Below are 15,298 nucleotides of genomic sequence, written 5' to 3'. Positions count from 1 at the left end.
TGCCCAATTGTGTCGTCGTCCCTCCCTGGTGTCATGGGACTCGTTAGATTTACAGGGTTCTGGGTGTGAACGAGGAGTAGGGCTGTCAAATTTGATGTTTTGGGTACAATTCACTCATACTGGCCACTGGATATTCAACATGGAACCTCATGGCGAAGAACTCTCTGAGGATGTGAGAAGTAGAACAAGAAAGAACAAGAAATTGTTGTTCTCCACAAAGACGCTTAGGCTATAAGAAGACTGTCAACACCCTGAAACTGAGCTATAGCACGGTGGCCAAGGTCATACAGCAGTTTTCCAGGACAGGTTCCACTCCGAATAGGCCTCACCAGGGTCGACCCAAAGAAGTTGAGTCCATGTGCTCAGCGTCATGTCCAGAGGTTGGCTTAAAAAATAGATGCATGAGTGCTGCCAGCATTGCTGCAGAAGTTGAAGAAGTGGGAGGTCAGCCTGTCCAAGACAAGCAGTCCAAGAACATGGATTACTGGAACCATGTCCTGTGGTCTGACGAGACCAAGATATATTTGTTTGGCTCAGATGGTGTCCAGCATGTATGGTGGCACCCTGGTGAGGAGCAAGAAGACAACTGTCTCTTACAGACAAGCATGGTGGTGGTAGCATCATGGTCTAGATCTGCATGAGCGCTGCCGGCACTGGGGAGCTGCAGTTCATTGAGGGAAACATGAATTCCAACATGTACTGTGACATTCCGAAGCAGAGTATGATCCCCTCCCTTTGGAAACTGAGCCGCATGACAGTTTTCCAACAAGACAATGACCCCAAACACACCTCCAAGATGACCACTGCCTTGCTGAAGGTAAAGGTCATGGACTGGCCAAGTACGTCTCCAGACCTAAACCCAATCGAGCACCTGTGGGGCGTCCTCAAGTGGAAGGAGGAGGACCGCAAGGTGTCTAACATCCACCAGCTCCGTGACATCATCATGGAGGAGTGGAAGAGGATTCCAGTAGCAACCTGTGCAGCTCTGGTGAATTCCATGCCCAAGAGAGTTCAGACAGTGCTAGATAATAATGGTGGTCACACAGAATATTGACCCTGAGCACAATCTGGACACGTCCACTGTGAGGTGGACTCACTTGTGTTGCCAGCTATTTAGACATTAATGTCTGAGTGTTGAGTTCTTTTCAGAGGACAGTAAATCTGCACTGCTATACAAGGTGCACACTGACCACTTTAACTTATATCAGAGTTCCATTTCTACAGTGTCGTCCCATCAAAAGACAGAATACAATATCTGCAGAAATGGGAGGGGAGATACTGTTTATATAATACAAAAAATAAAAAAATAGAAGATTAAAAAAATATTTATAAATATTCTTCACAAAAATTAAGAATATAAACAATTATAAATAAAAAAGCAAACAATATTGAATATTGATTATAATACACATGGTGATGAATTAACAATATAAACGTTAAAAAAAGAAAGGCAAATGAAATCTTTACACTATAGAGGTATTTCACAAATATGTGTGTATATATAAGATTAATTGACCCTTATTAATCCCACAACAGGGAAATTTCACCTCCTACCCATCCGTGCAGTGAAACACCACATACACTCTAGTGAGCACACACACCAGGGGGCAGTGAGCACACTTGCCCGGAGCGGCAGGCAGCCCAATGGGGGTTAGGTGTCTTGCTCAAGGGCACCTCAGTCATGTGCTGTCGGCTCTGGGGATCGAACCGGCGACCTTCTGGTCACGAGGCTGGTTTGTATATATATATATATGTATGAAATGGCAGTGTGCTCAAGCTGTAGCACTCACACTGCTGCATCTCTCGTGCCACACAGAGGCAGCATGTGTGAATTAGGCCTTAGGGAGGTCAGAGGGTCCAGTCATATTAGGCGGAGTGGACACACCTCTCTGAACTGACTGCACACTAGGTGACGAAAGGGTCAACGCAGGTGGGCAGGAGGAGAGCGGAGACAACCGGATACCATATGCACAAAGCTCCACGGTCAGCAAGGGACAGCACACACACTCAGCATGAGGATCTGTTACACACACAGAGAGAGAGAGAGAGAGAGAGAGAGAGAGAGAGAGAATGAGAATGAGAATGAGACACCTTGAGAGAGACATTTGCATAAAAGAGAGAGAATAAGATAATACATATTAAGAAATATATACTGTATGTTAGATAGTATACAGAGAGAGAGAGAGAGAGAGAGAGAGAGAGAGAAAGGGATGGAGAGAGAGAGAGAGAGAGAGAGAGAGAGAGAGAAAGGGATGGAGGGGAAAAAGAGATGGTGGGAGAGAGACCTATAGGTTAGATGAGAGAGACAGAGGGAGGGAGAGGGAGGGAGGGGAGAAACGGAGAGGGAGGTGCAATCTCTCTCTCTCTCTCTCTTCCTCTCCCTCACTGTCTCTCTCTCTCTCTCTCTCTCTCTCTATCACTCTTCATCCAAACAAACCCTCTCTTTCCTCTCAGCTGTTACCGGCTCGTCTTTCCCTCCGAGTCTCCGCGCGGACGGAAGAAGATCTCTCTCTCTCTCTCTCTCTCTCTCTCTCTCTCTCTCTCTCTCTCTCTCTCTCTCTCCCCGGCCGCGATGCACCATGGGCCAGGCGTGCGGCCACGCGCTGCTCTGCCGTAGTCAGCAGTGCCACCCCGCATCAGACACGTAAGTGCGCGCGCACGCGTTCACGCGTCCGTCTCTCTCTCTCTCTCTCTCTCTCTCTCTCTCTCTCTCTCTCTCTCTCTCTCTCTCTCTCTCTCTCTGCATGTGGGTGGGGGGTGGGAGGTGGGAGGCTCCGCTGGGGGCGTGGCTTCGGTGCACCTCGCGCCTTTCTGGCATCGTGGTGCGCGCGCTCTGTGCGTTTATGGACCGTGTGCGCTCGAGCGCCTTTAAGCATTTACAGTAGACAAAACGGTCTTCATCATCAGCCGCGCGCTGTGTGTCATCGCTGTGGTGGACCCAGTCAGCGTGCTGTGTGTGTGTGTGTGTGTGTGTGTGTGTGTGTGTTTGGGCGCGCGCGTGTTTGTGAGTGTTGCCTTTGGGCTTAAGCTGCCTCAGGCTTCTGTTAGCAGCTCCAGAAAGATGAGATGATGGTGATATGCACTTACACATGAGTCTGTAAGTGTGTGTGTGTGTGTGAGAGAGAGAGAGAGAGAGAGAGAGAGAGAGAGAGAGTGTGTGTGTGTGTATGTGAGAGTGTGTGTGAGTGTGTATGAGTGTGTGAATGTGTCTGAGTGTGTGTGTGAGTGTATATGAGTGTGTATCTGAGAGTGTGTCTGAGTGTGTGTGTGTGAGTGTATATGAGTGTGTATCTGAGAGTGTCTGAGTGTGTGTGTGTGTGAGTGTATATGAGTGTGTATCTGAGTGTGTGTGTGTGAGTGTGTGTGTGAGAGAGTGTGTCTGAGTGTGTGTGTGTGTGTGAGAGTGTGTCTGAGTGTGTGGTAGAGAGAGTGAGAGTGTGTCTGAGTGTGAGTGTGTGTGTGTGAGAGTGTGTGTGTCTGTGTGTGTGTGAGAGAGTGTGTCTGAGTGTGTGTGTGTGTGTGTGTGTGAGAGAGAGAGTGTCTGAGTGTGTATGAGTGTGAGAGTGTGTGTGTGAGTGACAGTGTGTCTGTGTGTGTGTGTGAGAGAGTGTCTGAGTGTGTAAGTGTGAGAGAGACAGTGTGTCTGAGTGTGTGTGTGTGTGAGAGAGAGTGTGTCTGAGTGTGTATCTGAGAGTGTGTCTGAGTGCGTGTGTGAGTGTATATGAGTGTGTATCTGAGAGTGTGTCTGAGTGCGTGTGTGAGTGTATATGAGTGTGTATCTGAGAGTGTGTCTGAGTGTGTGTGTTTGAGTGTATATGAGTGTGTATCTGAGAGTGTGTCTGAGTGTGAGTGTGTCTGAGTGTGTGTGTGTGTGTGAGAGAGAGTGTGTCTGAGTGTGTGTGTGTGTGTGTGTGTGTGTGTGTGTGTGTGTGTGTGTGTGTGTGTGTGAGCGCAGTGTTTTTCTTCTGGAAATGCTCTTTTCTAGTTTGATGGGCTCTTCCGCACATTACTGGTGAATTGGGTTTGAGAGGTGAACCGATTCCGTCTTTCCTCCAGTCTCTCAGGAAATCTTTTCAGAGTTGTGAATATGCTACGGCAGTTCTTCAGAGCTGCCATGGGTATAGTTACAGTTGTAAGTTATGAAGGACCAACTGGGTGAACCAATTCACTACAGTGCCACCCTGAGGCAGATCAGTGCTCCATCGCTAGAAGAACATCAGAGACAGAAGCACGACGCTTTAATGGGCGTAGCGGCAGGGATCCCCCAGAATTTTGAGACATTCAGGGTGTCCAAGATATTGATCAGGGGACATCCCAAGACCCCCTGTATGTTGGACCTTGCATGCACCTCCAGCCCTTGAGATTTGAGGTTTGGGAATGTCTCCTGAAGGTCTTGGTTTGATAGATGATAGTTGTAGGGACTTGGCAAATGGCATAGATTAAGGATCATCATGGCTGATCCATCACGGTGATTTCCTTGCTGGTGATATTCCTACCAAACCTCATGACTGCATCAGGTGTATTCGAGCTGGGAAATCACTGAACTGTGAAAGACTCTGCGCCTCCAGGAGCAGAACTGATGACCCCAGGCTGTAGATATTTTCTGGAGCGTAGGCCATTAGATCACAGGGGATTCTACAGGGGTCTGGCTTAAAGCTTGCGCTTGAATTTTCATTTGAAAATGTCTTTGGAAACTTTTGCATGCGAAGCTTACAGTATTTATCGTCAAATGACATTTAGCGAATTCTTTACGCTCCCAGGTGAGGATAAAGTCATTAAGCACTGGTACGAGACCACTAAGCACCACAGAATGTAAACTAGAATGGCATGTGGATTGCTGTTTTATAATTGAGCTCTTTGTAAAGACTTCGGAATAGTAACGGAATAGTGGATAGCTAGGTTAGTATTTGCATGTATGTCCCATTTCTGCATCTTCGGTAATGTGTTTTCATTTGCATCCTTTCCAAAGGGGATTTACTGGTGCCAGTGGTCTTGGGTTGGGCGGCTATATAAGCCTATATTCTTTCAAATGTATATATCTTTAAATATATCAATAAAACTAAACTCTTACACAATATCCAAGCAAATAAAGCGATTATGCCTACATTATTACATGTAAACCGTTACAGTCAATGGTTTGGTGTGAAACGCTCCGTTCTAGAGAAACTTACTGAAGCATCGTTCACAGTGGTGGTGATAGGAACCAGACATCCACCTCTAAAATCTCCCTCACAGAAAGTTCCTACATGAAATGGTTATGAATAGCTTGTGTGATGCCTAAGGCTTTGTTTTATGATAGTTGTTGGCCTAAAATGTCTATTTTAAATGCCACTTGTGGTGGAGAGTTACATGCAGAGTGTTCTGAAGCAAAGTAGTCCCTATAGAAAATATACTTGGCTCAGGTTTATCACTGTTTTACCAGAAGGTGTGTGTATTTATGGTAGTTGTCAACATTGAGATCCTTTCTATCACCACTGCAAGGAAAGCGGCGACTGTAACGAAACATCTTGACATCAAACCACTTAGACTGACTGACTTCCCCCTCAGTTGAATGAGGAAGCCACAAAATAATGATCGCAGTCCAAATACGGAGGACTGTGCAACCCTTTGTGATGGATGCATTGATGGATGAAGAGCTGATGTTCTCAGTCAGGGCCTTAGACTCTTTCTGCCTGCACTCTCCATCACCCGCTCTCATTTTAGCAGCTTTCCAGTTGGTGTAAAACTGTCAGTTGTGATATGTTTAGACCACGACATCGTTAGTCCCCACAATGCACAGGAGTGTGAGTGTGTGTTTTCAGGGAATCAATAATGCAGGTGCCCACACAGATGTAATCTTGAGTAAATAAGCTTAAGATTATCCCCATCAGAAGCAAGACAAATATCACTGTTATTACAGGAAGTCAGTCATCATCATCGTCATCATCATCATTGCCATCTTCATGACTCCAACACCAATTTACATTTCTCTCTCTAATGGCGTTGGAATCTGGCCAAGTCCAGTGCTTGAGTTTGGTCCAGCTTTGTGTGGGTGTGGAAGGGATTTTTTGAGAGTTTGTATGTGAGTATTTATGAACATATGCAAAAGTTTTAGCACCTTTGCTCAAACAATGTTTTGTTGATTTCTACGTGAAAATAAGTTCAGTCCCTCTACAGAAAACACAACTAAATATGACACTTTCGGGAGTTTAACCAACTGGGAAAAAATCAAATAACTTTTGCACATTTTGCTCTATTTTTTGTTTTATTTGATCAAACCTGTGATACTTTTTTATTATTTCAGCTCTACATATGTTGTGCACTGTTCCTGCCCCTCAGCCTCCTTCCTGAATGACTCGTTTGGCATTATTTATGATGTCTACCGAATTTTTTACCAGCTGAAAGTCGAAGTCAAAGTTTGGACTTTTAAAATGACTTTGACTTTGGACTAAAATCCTTTTGCTTTGAGTGACCGTTTACCTTAATGACGTTTATTTAATTATAACAAATGGTTTGAACATTCCAACTTTACCTCAAGCTCTTAGATCAATTTCAGATCGATTTTTTAAAATGAAACTTTAGTGTTTTAGTAGTGATTGATTCGGTAGTAGCACATACAGTCTGACACATAAAATCATATTATTTTCATGCCGAAAATGTATTGGATTGTCCTTTGGAGTGTCCTTTGTCCATGTTCTGTCATTGTACTACATTGTCCACTGCGAGCACCTCGAGGCTTACTGTCTGAATTCGAATCATCTGCTGAATTGTTGCTCGAGCACAGCCCTGTAGTGTAATAACTGCTGGAGATATTTTACATCTGAAACTGTATTTTTGTGATGGGAGGACAGCTGGATGGATGTAGAGCTGATGTTTTCACTCTGAAACCTCTCTGTACAAACTTTCATGCAGCAATGTGTGGGACAGTTTACTCTGTAAAACCAACATCATCACCGAAACAACCCAGGTTCACTATAAGCTATATTCTGTTAGTGACCTAGGAATAAGTCAGTTAGTGGGTAGACCAACTTTCTGGGTCGACGATTTCTAAATGTGTGGACCGAAAGAAGATCATGAGATAAAATCAGACACATTAGATGTGCAAAGATTAGGAAAAGCAACATCAACTTACAGGCGAAATATTCTGCTACGGCAGACATGAAACATGTTGGTGGTAACATTGTATTCCTGTCCTACCTTTGATGCACTTAGCTTATTTCAGCCACTGTAGTAAAAGAACACAGTGAATACAAAATTCACAGAATACCGTCGAAAACGACTCTGCGGGACAGAATCTCACGTTTGAGATACACTTGTGTGAATTATCTGATATAAGTGTACATCATCAGTAGTTACGTTATTGTTGCATGTATTGTTCTTGTGTAAATACTCAGTTATTAGAGACACTGGTCAGGATCAAATACACTGACTGGCCACTTTATTAGAAACACCTACCTTTTGGCTCTTAGGCACCTGCTGAAGTCTGCTAATACACAGTTCTTAGTCCTTCATCAGCGGTCACTTTCTGACCACTTTCTGAACTGTTCTTGGCTGGACAATTTTGGTGCTTGGTACACTTTGGTGATACCGGCTCATCTATTGTTACTTCTGACATCAAGGGTATTTACAGGGAGTTTGTCCTTACTTAATCCAGGATGGCTTGACACTTGATAGTGGAGCTTTGATTGCTGCCACATGAACATTAGTGGGGTCAAGTACTGATGTTGGATGACCAGTTCTTGATCACGTCAACTCTTCCCAAAGGTACTGGATGAAGCTTCGTCACTCCAAAAATGCAGTTCATTGCTCCGCAGCCAAGTGGTGTTATTAGGCCCTTTTTAATGCCTCTTGGTGATGGGTGCACCTAAAAGTGGCTGAATGTGCTACATAGAAAGAGTGCATCTTTGCACATATACTGAATACAGGGCACCTCTAATTCATATCGTGGAGCCTTGGTACCTCCCCATACCTTTATTACCATGTTCGGAATTGTATTTTGTTTTGCTTATTCGTAAAATGTCTTACTTTCTATGCATTTTGTGGACGAAACCAGTCCTGCGTGTTCGTTGATGCAAAACAAATGAGACGAGTAGATCAGACTGAAGTGAAACAAGCAAAGTTTTATTACAGAATTCTGGAGAGGTTACAAACAGAGAACATGCATCATGTATCTGCCAAGTAAGCTCTGACCTCCCAATGTGTTCTGACTCCTTTTATACCCTGAAGCTGAATATGTGTGTGCGTATAAGCTAAACCTAAATGTGTACATGTTCCTGTTTAGTGGGTGCAATGGACATATGGTTTACCATATATGGATGTGAAAACCTCATGTTCTAACGAAAACCTCACGTTTTAACGGTTAAGCGCAGACCTACTTCAGTTTGTGGCCTTGGCCAGTTTCCTGTTGCGTACATCTCTGCATGTTTGTCACATACTGCCTGTTGTAGCCTGCCCTGCCATGCGAATGTCATAACTCTTTAATGCTAAGCACGAGTTAATGCCTTCTGATATTAATGCTTAAATGTATGCTACTACAAACATTAATACTCAAAAGTATTCTACTAAAGATGTAAAAATCCACAATTTACATAACATTCACAGACACTTGGACCAGGCATACAGCCGGCTGGGCTTGCAGGAACCTAAAGTTCCTAAAGTTTCATTCAACCCAAGTGTTGAATGAAATTGGTTGAATGTAAGAGTTCACGTATAGTTCATTCGCTTGGCCCCAATGCAGTGCATAGCTTCTTTGTTTGACTTGGAAATGAATTTCATTTCAGTAGACGATACTTGTCATGACCTCATTACAGAATGTTTACACTCGCCTCAACAATATAGCTTGTAATTTGTAACTGACCCTGAATCGACCTCACTGGTGTATTTGACCCTCAGGAATCCATACAATGTATACATACAAACCTGCGATATGAGGGCAAGAGGCTGAATTAAGATGCAAATTCTTGTTTGATGATGATTTGCAGGACCAAATTGTGCTGTTTTACTTCATTCTTGGTCAAAAACTCTTTGGCCAGTTTTAAGTGATCAGGTTTACCAATTACTCAAGTTGTAGTTTTGCTAACATGCTGACTAGCCAATTAAGTCAATCACTAGCTTTAAACTAAACTTAATACTATTGTACATTCAAAGGGGGCCTAGCTGATGGATACTCACCAAGCGTCCAGCCACACAAATACACAGCTCAACTGCAAAAATTTGCCAGAGGTAAATACAAAACCATGTGAACTTGCAGATGGAACCACACAATAAACAGCAGTGCTGCTGGAGTATTTAAACACAGTGTCCACTCACTGTCCACTCTCTATTAGACACTCCTACCTTGGTCTACCTTGTAGAGGTAAAGTCAGAGACGACAGCTCATCTGCTGCTGCACTGTTTGTGTTGGTCATCCTCTAGTACTTCATCAGTGGTCACAGGATGCTGCTGGCTGGATATTTTTGGTTGGTGGACTATTCTCAGTCCAGCTGCAGCACTGCTGTGCCTGATCCACTCATACCAGCGCCACCACACCACCATCACGTCAGTGTCACTGCAGAGCTGAGAATGATCCACCAGCCAAATAGTACCTACTCTGTGGTGGTCCTGCAGGGGTCCTGACCACTGAAGAACAGGGTAACAGAGCATCAGAGAAATAGATCTACTGTCCATAAAATAGTCAGTGAGCATAGTTTTAATGCTATGGCTGATCGGTGTGTGTTGCATTATCATAAAAGGGCTTATTTTTGATGGAAAACTCAAACCTCTGACCAAAAGTAGATACTGTGTGATCACGTTTCCTGACATCCTGAAGTTCTTTGGCTGTTATTTTACTATGATTTACCAAAAATCATGAGGCAGTGTTCTGCATGATGTTTTTGCCCCGAGAAAGTCAGAGGTTTGATAACAATAACAATAAAGCTACCCCTACTGGTTGTTGATCTTATTTATTGTTTTATAGCGTTCAATCTAGAAATCTCAGCGCCCCCACCTTCCGTGTCCCTGTTCAGAGCTATTGGTCTTTGTACGGAAGGCTTGTATGGTTGTTGGTCCTGATCCATGTGGATCTTTCCCGTCATACTATTGAGGTGGCTGTACACAGGCAGGGCAAAAGTTCACACGTAATGAAGACAGACACGGGTCACTTACCCACACAAAGACCATAACGGCAGAAGCGTCAGATCTGGATTGAGCAATAAGGCTTTTAATGTGAATGTAGCCTTAAACACTGACTGCTGGTTGAATTGCTGGGACGCTGAGCATTGTGCTTATATAGCACACCAATGAGCATCGCATTCAGCTGATCTCATTACAGCCCGGTTCAAGTGCAGTTAACGTTTGACGGTGCACGCATGTACATACAGTGCTTGTATATATAAAGTATATGCCCCTCCTGACTCCCTCGTCACGCTTTATAGTTTCAGACCCTCTTGCAAAATGCAGTGGAGGACAAGGAGAACATGAGGAAACCCGCCTCTAAACTAGTGTGTCTAAATGCTCAGACTACCTGCTGTGGCAGTGTAAGTGGGTACCCGCCTCTAAACTAGTGCATCTAGACGCTCAGACTACCTGCTGTGGCAGTGTAAGAGGGTACCCACCTCTAAACTAGTGCATCTAGACGCTCAGACTACCTGCTGTGGCAGTGTAAGAGGGTACCCGCCTCTAAACTAGTGCATCTAGACGCTCAGACTACCTGCTGTGGCAGTGTAAGAGGGTACCCGCCTCTAAACTAGTGCGTCTAGATGCTCAGACTATCTGCGTGTGGCAGTGTAAGAAGGTACCCGCCTCTAAACTAGTGCGTCTAGACACTCAGACTACCTGCTGTAGCAGCGTAAGTGGGTACCCGCCTCTAAACTAGTGCGTCTAGACACTCAGTGTAAGAGGGTACCCGCCTCTAAACTAGTGCGTCTAGATGCTCAGACTATCTGCGTGTGGCAGTGTAAGAAGGTACCCGCCTCTAAACTAGTGTGTCTAGACACTCAGACTACCTGCTGTAGCAGCGTAAGTGGGTACCCGCCTCTAAACTAGTGCGTCTAGACACTCAGACTACCTGCTGTAGCAGCGTAAGAGGGTACCCGCCTCTAAACTAGTGCGTCTAGATGCTCAGACTACCTGCTGTGGGAGCGTAAGTGGGTACGTGCGTCTAGATGCTCAGACTACCTGCTGTGGCAGCCTAAGTTCTAGACTGTTCCTCCTCCCAGCAGGACACCAGCTCAAACACAGTGGGGAGAAAGGGGCGACAGTGACAGCAACAAATACCAAACGATTAACAACGACAACAGCAGTACATCTAATCGAGCAGCACAGCAGAAACACAACAACTCTGCCGCGCAGCTTTTGAACACGGAGTCCCGCCCCTCTCTTGGTCTGGACGCGCCCTCTGACTGGCCAGTATGTGACAAGCGTCGTAGGATGATGAATGACACCCCGATCCACCTATAAGGTGAAAGATAGACCGACTGGTGCAGAAAAGAGGAGAGAAAGGAGCTAACGAGGGAGAGAGAGAGAGAGAGAGAGAGAGAGAGAGAGAACACGCACAAGGCGCTCACACGTAACATTCCCTGACTAAAGGGACTGAGATGGAGACTTGAGGGTCCCACCCCAGTGATGGTTTAGGCCTTTATTTCTGGGAGTGTAGGTTTTAAAAGGGTGTTGTAAAGCTTTAGAGTAGAGCCTGCAGGGGGCCCAGGCCTTTTACGAGGTTAAATAACAATGAAAAACTGAGCACTTGTTTTCCCTCAGCGCAGATACTTCGAGAACATCGTTATTATAATAGGCTATTTTGCAGTATCTGCAGGCAGTTTCAGCCCCGATGTGTGTCAAGCGACCCCCCCGACCCCCCGACCCCCCTTGGCTAAGCCACAGTTACTTATTGCAACATTTCTGTCAAAGAGAGTGATTTCACACTCCCGGTCAGGATAAGCGGAGTAACTGCTGTTTCTGGTGCCCACCTGTTTGAAATGATGACGGTTTATCACTCAGAATGACAGCAGCCGTCTGAGTCTGCCTGTCCGTCTGCCTGCCTGTCTGTCTGTCTGTCTGTCTGTCTGTCTGTCTGTCTGTGCATCACTGTGATGTGGTCGCCGGGGACGACAATGTGTTTGCGGACCCTTTGTCTGTTCGACTCAGTGCCCAGTCTGATGCTGATTACCCTCAGATGAAGGAGAGGTTCCCTTTATCTCTCACTTTCCCTCTCTCGCTCTCTTTTATCCCTCTTCATCTCCCACTTTCACTGTCTCTCATTCCTCTTTCTCCCTGTCTCTCCCTTCCTCTTTTATCTCTTTAACTCTTCCCATTCATTGTGTCTCACTCCTGTCTCTTCTCTCTCCCTCACTCTCTTCCACCTCTCTTCTCTCTCCCTCACTCTCTTCCATGTCTCTTCTCTCTCCCTCACTCTCTTCCACCTCTCTTCTCTCTCCCTCACTCTCTTCCATGTCTCTTCTCTCTCTCTCACTCTCTTCCACCTCTCTTCTCTCTCTCTCACTCTCTTCCATGTCTCTTCTCTCTCTCTCACTCTCTTCCACCTCTCTTCTCTCTCACTCTCTTCCACCTCTCTTCTCTCTCCCTCACTCTCTTCCATGTCTCTTCTCTCTCCCTCACTCTCTTCCACCTCTCTTCTCTCTCTCTCACTCCTGTCTCTTCTCTCTCCCTCACTCTTTTCCACCTCTCTTCTCTCTCACTCTCTTCCACCTCTCTTCTCTCTCCCTCACTCTCTTCCACCTCTCTTCTCTCTCCCTCACTCTCTTCCATGTCTCTTCTCTCTCCCTCACTCTCTTCCACCTCTCTTCTCTCTCTCTCACTCCTGTCTCTTCTCTCTCCCTCACTCTTTTCCACCTCTTTTCTCTCACTCTCTTCCACCTCTCTTCTCTCTCCCTCACTCTCTTCAACCTCTCTTCTCTCTCACTCTCTTCCACCTCTCTTCTCTCTCCCTCACTCTCTTCAACCTCTCTTCTCTCTCACTCTCTTCCACCTCTCTTCTCTCTCCCTCACTCTCTTCCACCTCTCTTCTCTCTCCCTCACTCTCTTCAACCTCTCTTCTCTCTCACTCTCTTCCACGTCTCTTCTCTCTCCCTCACTCTCTTCAACCTCTCTTCTCTCTCACTCTCTTCCACCTCTCTTCTCTCTCTCTCACTCTCTTCCACCTCTCTTCTCTCTCTCTCACTCTCTTCAACCTCTCTTCTCTCTCACTCTCTTCCACCTCTCTTCTCTCTCTCTCACTCTCTTCCACCTCTCTTCTCTCTCTCTCACTCTCTTCAACCTCTCTTCTCTCTCACTCTCTTCCACCTCTCTTCTCTCTCACTCTCTTCCACCTCTCTTCTCTCTCCCTCACTCTCTTCAACCTCTCTTCTCTTTCACTCTCTTCCACCTCTCTTCTCTCTCCCTCACTCTCTTCCACCTCTCTTCTCTCTGAATCACTCTCTTCCACCTCTCTTCTCTCTCCCTCACTCTCTTCCACCTCTCTTCTCTCTCTCTCACTCTCTTCCGCCTCTCTTCTTTCTGAATCACTCTCTTCCACCTCTCTTCTCTCTCTCTCACTCTCTTCCGCCTCTCTTCTTTCTGAATCACTCTCTTCCACCTCTCTTCTCTCTCACTCTCTTCCACCTCTCTTATCTCTGAATCTCTCTTCCACCGCTCTTCTCTCTCCCTCACTTTCTTCCGCCTCTCTTCTTTCTGAATCACTCTCTTCCACCTCTCTTCTCTCTCACTCTCTTCCACCTCTCTTATCTCTGAATCTCTCTTCCACCGCTCTTCTCTCTCCCTCACTTTCTTCCGCCTCTCTTCTTTCTGAATCACTCTCTTCCACCTCTCTTCTCTCTCACTCTCTTCCACCTCTCTTATCTCTGAATCTCTCTTCCACCGCTCTTCTCTCTCCCTCACTTTCTTCCGCCTCTCTTCTTTCTGAATCACTCTCTTCCACCTCTCTTCTCTCTCTCTCACTCTCTTCCACCTCTCTTCTCTCTGAATCACTCTCTTCCACCGCTCTTCTCTCTCCCTCAATCTCTTCCAACCTCTCTTCTCTCTCTCTCACTCTCTTCCACCTCTCTTCTCTCTGAATCACTCTCTTCAACCTCTCTTCTCTCTCCCTCACTCTCTTCCACTTCTTTCTCCTTCTCTCCCTCACTCTCTTCCACCTCTCTTCTCTCTCTCTGTCAAGCTGTTCCCTTTGTTCTTTCTCTGTCTCTTTCTCTTTATCTCTCTTCCAGCTCTCTTTACCCCTTCTATCTATCTTTTTCTCTTTCTCAGTCTATTTCTGCTTCCCTCTTTCTTTCTCTTCCTGTCTCTCTCCTTTCCCCTTTCCCTTTCTCTCTTTAGCCATTCTCTCTCTCTCTCTCTGTCTCCCTCTCTCTCTCCCTCTCTGTCTCTCTCTCCCTCTCCCTCTCTCTCTGGGGAGCCACTGCCTGTCATGCCGTTGTCTGTTCAAACAGATTCATGTATTCAATATGACAGCTGTTCTTACACACATCATCTCCAAAGCTCAACCACCCCCCAACCCTTCACCCCCCCCCCCCCCCCCACACGCACACATACTGCCACTCCGTCGTTCCAGAGGTGCTGATGCCAGGCGCACACACACATTTATCTGGGAATTATCCCTTCTTTCTCTCTCTCGCTTTTCTGCCTGAAGGCCGTCGTGAGACTCCCTCGTTTTCTCATTCTGAGTGAAAAGGCTAAATGACAGGAGTGCTTCAGTGTTTCCATGGAGTTTGGGTCGCGCAGGACCGGCTCTGAGCTGGAGAGAGATAGAAAGTGACGACCACTTAACTGGCAAACTTCAGCTGTGTTCACACTGCAGGTCTTATTGCTTGAATTCTGACTCAATTCTACACGCCTCTATAACATAGGAATAACTGTCAGTTTGCATTGTAGTCTATGTTATTACTGACTAATAAGCTTTGGGATGTAATAAGAATGGGCTTTTAAGGGGTTAAACTGTCCAGGGTAAGCTTATGTTAACACTGTATTGCAGGGGTTCTCAGCCTTTTCCACTCTAAGGCCCAACTATGTATAACTACAAAGCACAGCAGCCCACAGAAAAACTAAAATCATCGTTTTAAATACAGCTTTATTTCTCTTGTATAAAGGCTGACACTGAAAGCCAGAGAACTGGGGCCTGAAAATGATCAGACAAGCCATTCTGGTTTTCAGTTGGTTTGCAAAAGTTGCAGGAATGTAATAAAACCATTAAACATGTTGAAAACATGGCTGAAGTGATGCTAAAAAGGGAAAAAGGAATAAAAAGAATAGAAATGTTCAAGCCAGATGTGGTGTGGAGCTGCTAACTGGTCTCTAGTTTTTAGAGCTTTTGTGATTCATTTGAAATAAA

General features: G+C 45.6%; 1 protein-coding gene across 2 annotated transcripts in view; it reads left to right on the top strand.

Moving 5' to 3' along the window:
- The first annotated feature begins 2,473 nt into the window (after positions 1–2,473).
- LOC108412515 (cGMP-dependent 3',5'-cyclic phosphodiesterase) overlaps positions 2,474–15,298 on the top strand; it is a 353,372-nt gene continuing 340,547 nt past the window's right edge. The window contains exon 1 of one of the 2 annotated variants that reach the window (XM_037546672.1): positions 2,474–2,644. In XM_037546672.1, the coding sequence (XP_037402569.1) occupies positions 2,580–2,644 (65 nt within the window). In that variant the 5' untranslated portion in view covers positions 2,474–2,579. The remainder of the gene's footprint in view (positions 2,645–15,298) is intronic. The other variant, XM_037546671.1, reaches the window with a different exon arrangement.

The sequence above is a fragment of the Pygocentrus nattereri genome, chromosome 17, assembly GCF_015220715.1.
Source record: "Pygocentrus nattereri isolate fPygNat1 chromosome 17, fPygNat1.pri, whole genome shotgun sequence".
Classification (NCBI taxonomy): Eukaryota; Metazoa; Chordata; class Actinopteri; order Characiformes; family Serrasalmidae; genus Pygocentrus; species Pygocentrus nattereri.
This window is presented reverse-complemented; position numbering and strand designations above follow the sequence as displayed.